The sequence below is a fragment of the Theropithecus gelada genome, chromosome X, assembly GCF_003255815.1.
Source record: "Theropithecus gelada isolate Dixy chromosome X, Tgel_1.0, whole genome shotgun sequence".
Lineage (NCBI taxonomy): Eukaryota > Metazoa > Chordata > Mammalia > Primates > Cercopithecidae > Theropithecus > Theropithecus gelada.
In genome coordinates, this window is record NC_037689.1 from 99,638,248 (window position 1) to 99,639,890 (window position 1,643).

At 44.4% G+C, this 1,643-nt stretch overlaps 1 protein-coding gene across 1 annotated transcript; it reads left to right on the forward strand.

Moving 5' to 3' along the window:
• Positions 1-836: 836 nt before the first annotated feature.
• Positions 837-1,632, forward strand: LOC112615222 (protein ARMCX6-like; the record flags this gene model as incomplete). The annotated part of the gene is made up of 1 exon (XM_025371848.1): positions 837-1,632. A coding segment is annotated over one exon (573 nt), but the record flags the coding sequence as incomplete, so codon positions are not given.
• Positions 1,633-1,643: the final 11 nt, after the last annotated feature.

The window sequence follows — 1,643 nt, forward strand, 5'->3', positions numbered from 1 at the left end:
AGTGGATGCACCTGAAACTTACATGTGAGTGCATTTGCCAATCTCTATTCTCTTTTCTCTGTCTAGCTGTAGACAATAATCTAAGTAAGGGAGGAAAGAAATTGCCCCACACAGTGTGATATGCTGGAGATAAGGGGTAGAAACGAGGTGTCTGAGGCAGACTACAGAGTCCAGAGGCAATTTAGCTTCTCCCTCTCACAGCCTTTGTTCTTTTCTCCTCTTACATTGGTGCTGGAAAAAGATAAATGCTGCACCTCTGAGCTTGAGGGAGGTAAAACCCCAGAAGAGGAATATTTGAAAATTAAGACCTTAAATCCGGAAATAGAGATACTGATACCCTTGTAACCTGTGCATTGACATGTCTCTTTGCGGAGACTCATCTAAAAGCTCTATGTGTTTGCATGGCTGCTAGGTCCATGTTGGATGGCAATTAGATTGATTGTGTCCAGGAAAAGAATGTGTAACAATCTCCTTCCTAAAATGCCACAACTAGATCACCTTTTAAAGAGTGAGGCCCATCTGTGACTTGCATTAGATGTGGGATATACACTGACTGACGAATATGTGAAAGATGATATGGAAATCTGGTCTAGAAGTTGACACACTGTTCATCCTTCATCCACTTATCAGAAGAAGGCACATCCAAACAAGAAAAGACGAAAATTGCAGGGGAGCTGCAGAAAGGTAAGGCCCATGATCTGCAGTCAAGAGTTGAGGATGAGCCAAGCCCTGGGGATTAGTCTGACAAAATCATGGGCAGTAAGAACTCACAGCCTCTCCAAAAGCAAACCATACAAATAAAAATGAATCACCTATTCCCCAATGAAAATTTTTAAAATGCTGGATATGCTCAAAACTTTAAAAAAGGTAGTTGTGTTCTAGACCTCTCCAAGTGTCTTTTCATTCAGGGAAAACTGTTGTTTGCTGAGCCCAAGGATGCGGGCTTTCCATTTAGCCAGGATATCAATAGCCATTTGGCCAGTCTCTCAATGGTTAGAAACACGGGCCCCACACCAGACCCCACTGTTAGAGAGGCTTTGTGTGCCACGGATAACTTAAATACCAGCATTGAAAGTGAGGGCCAGATTAAGATGTACATCAATGAAGTGTGTCAGGAGACTGTGTCACATTGCTGCAACTCATTTCTGCAGCAGGCCGGATTAAATTTGTTAATAAGCATGACAGTTATTAATAACATGCTTGCCAAGTCCGTTTCAGACTTGAAGTTTCCTTTGATATCAGAGGGAAGTGGATGTGCTAAGGTTCAGGTTTTGAAACCACTGATGGGTTTGTCTGAAAAGCCAGTCTTGGCGGGGGAGTTAGTCGGTGCCCAGATGCTCTTCTCATTCATGTCCCTCTTTATCAGAAAAGGAAACAGAGAGATTCTCCTGGAAACCCCTGCCCCATAAACGGCCCTCTGGAACACAATGGGACGGAATCCACCCACAACGCGCTTGGTTTGCAGATGTCAAAGAATCTGCAGAGGGTGCTACTGAAGATCCAGCCTTAGCCAATCACCACCTCATTGGGTGAAAGTTCCAGGGCTCAATCCAGGACCACACTCTTATTGGCCAGGCAGGGGCTCCCACAGAGCTTTGAGTAACTTGTTGGTTGTGCAGTCTGCAGGCAATGTTGGCACTGTA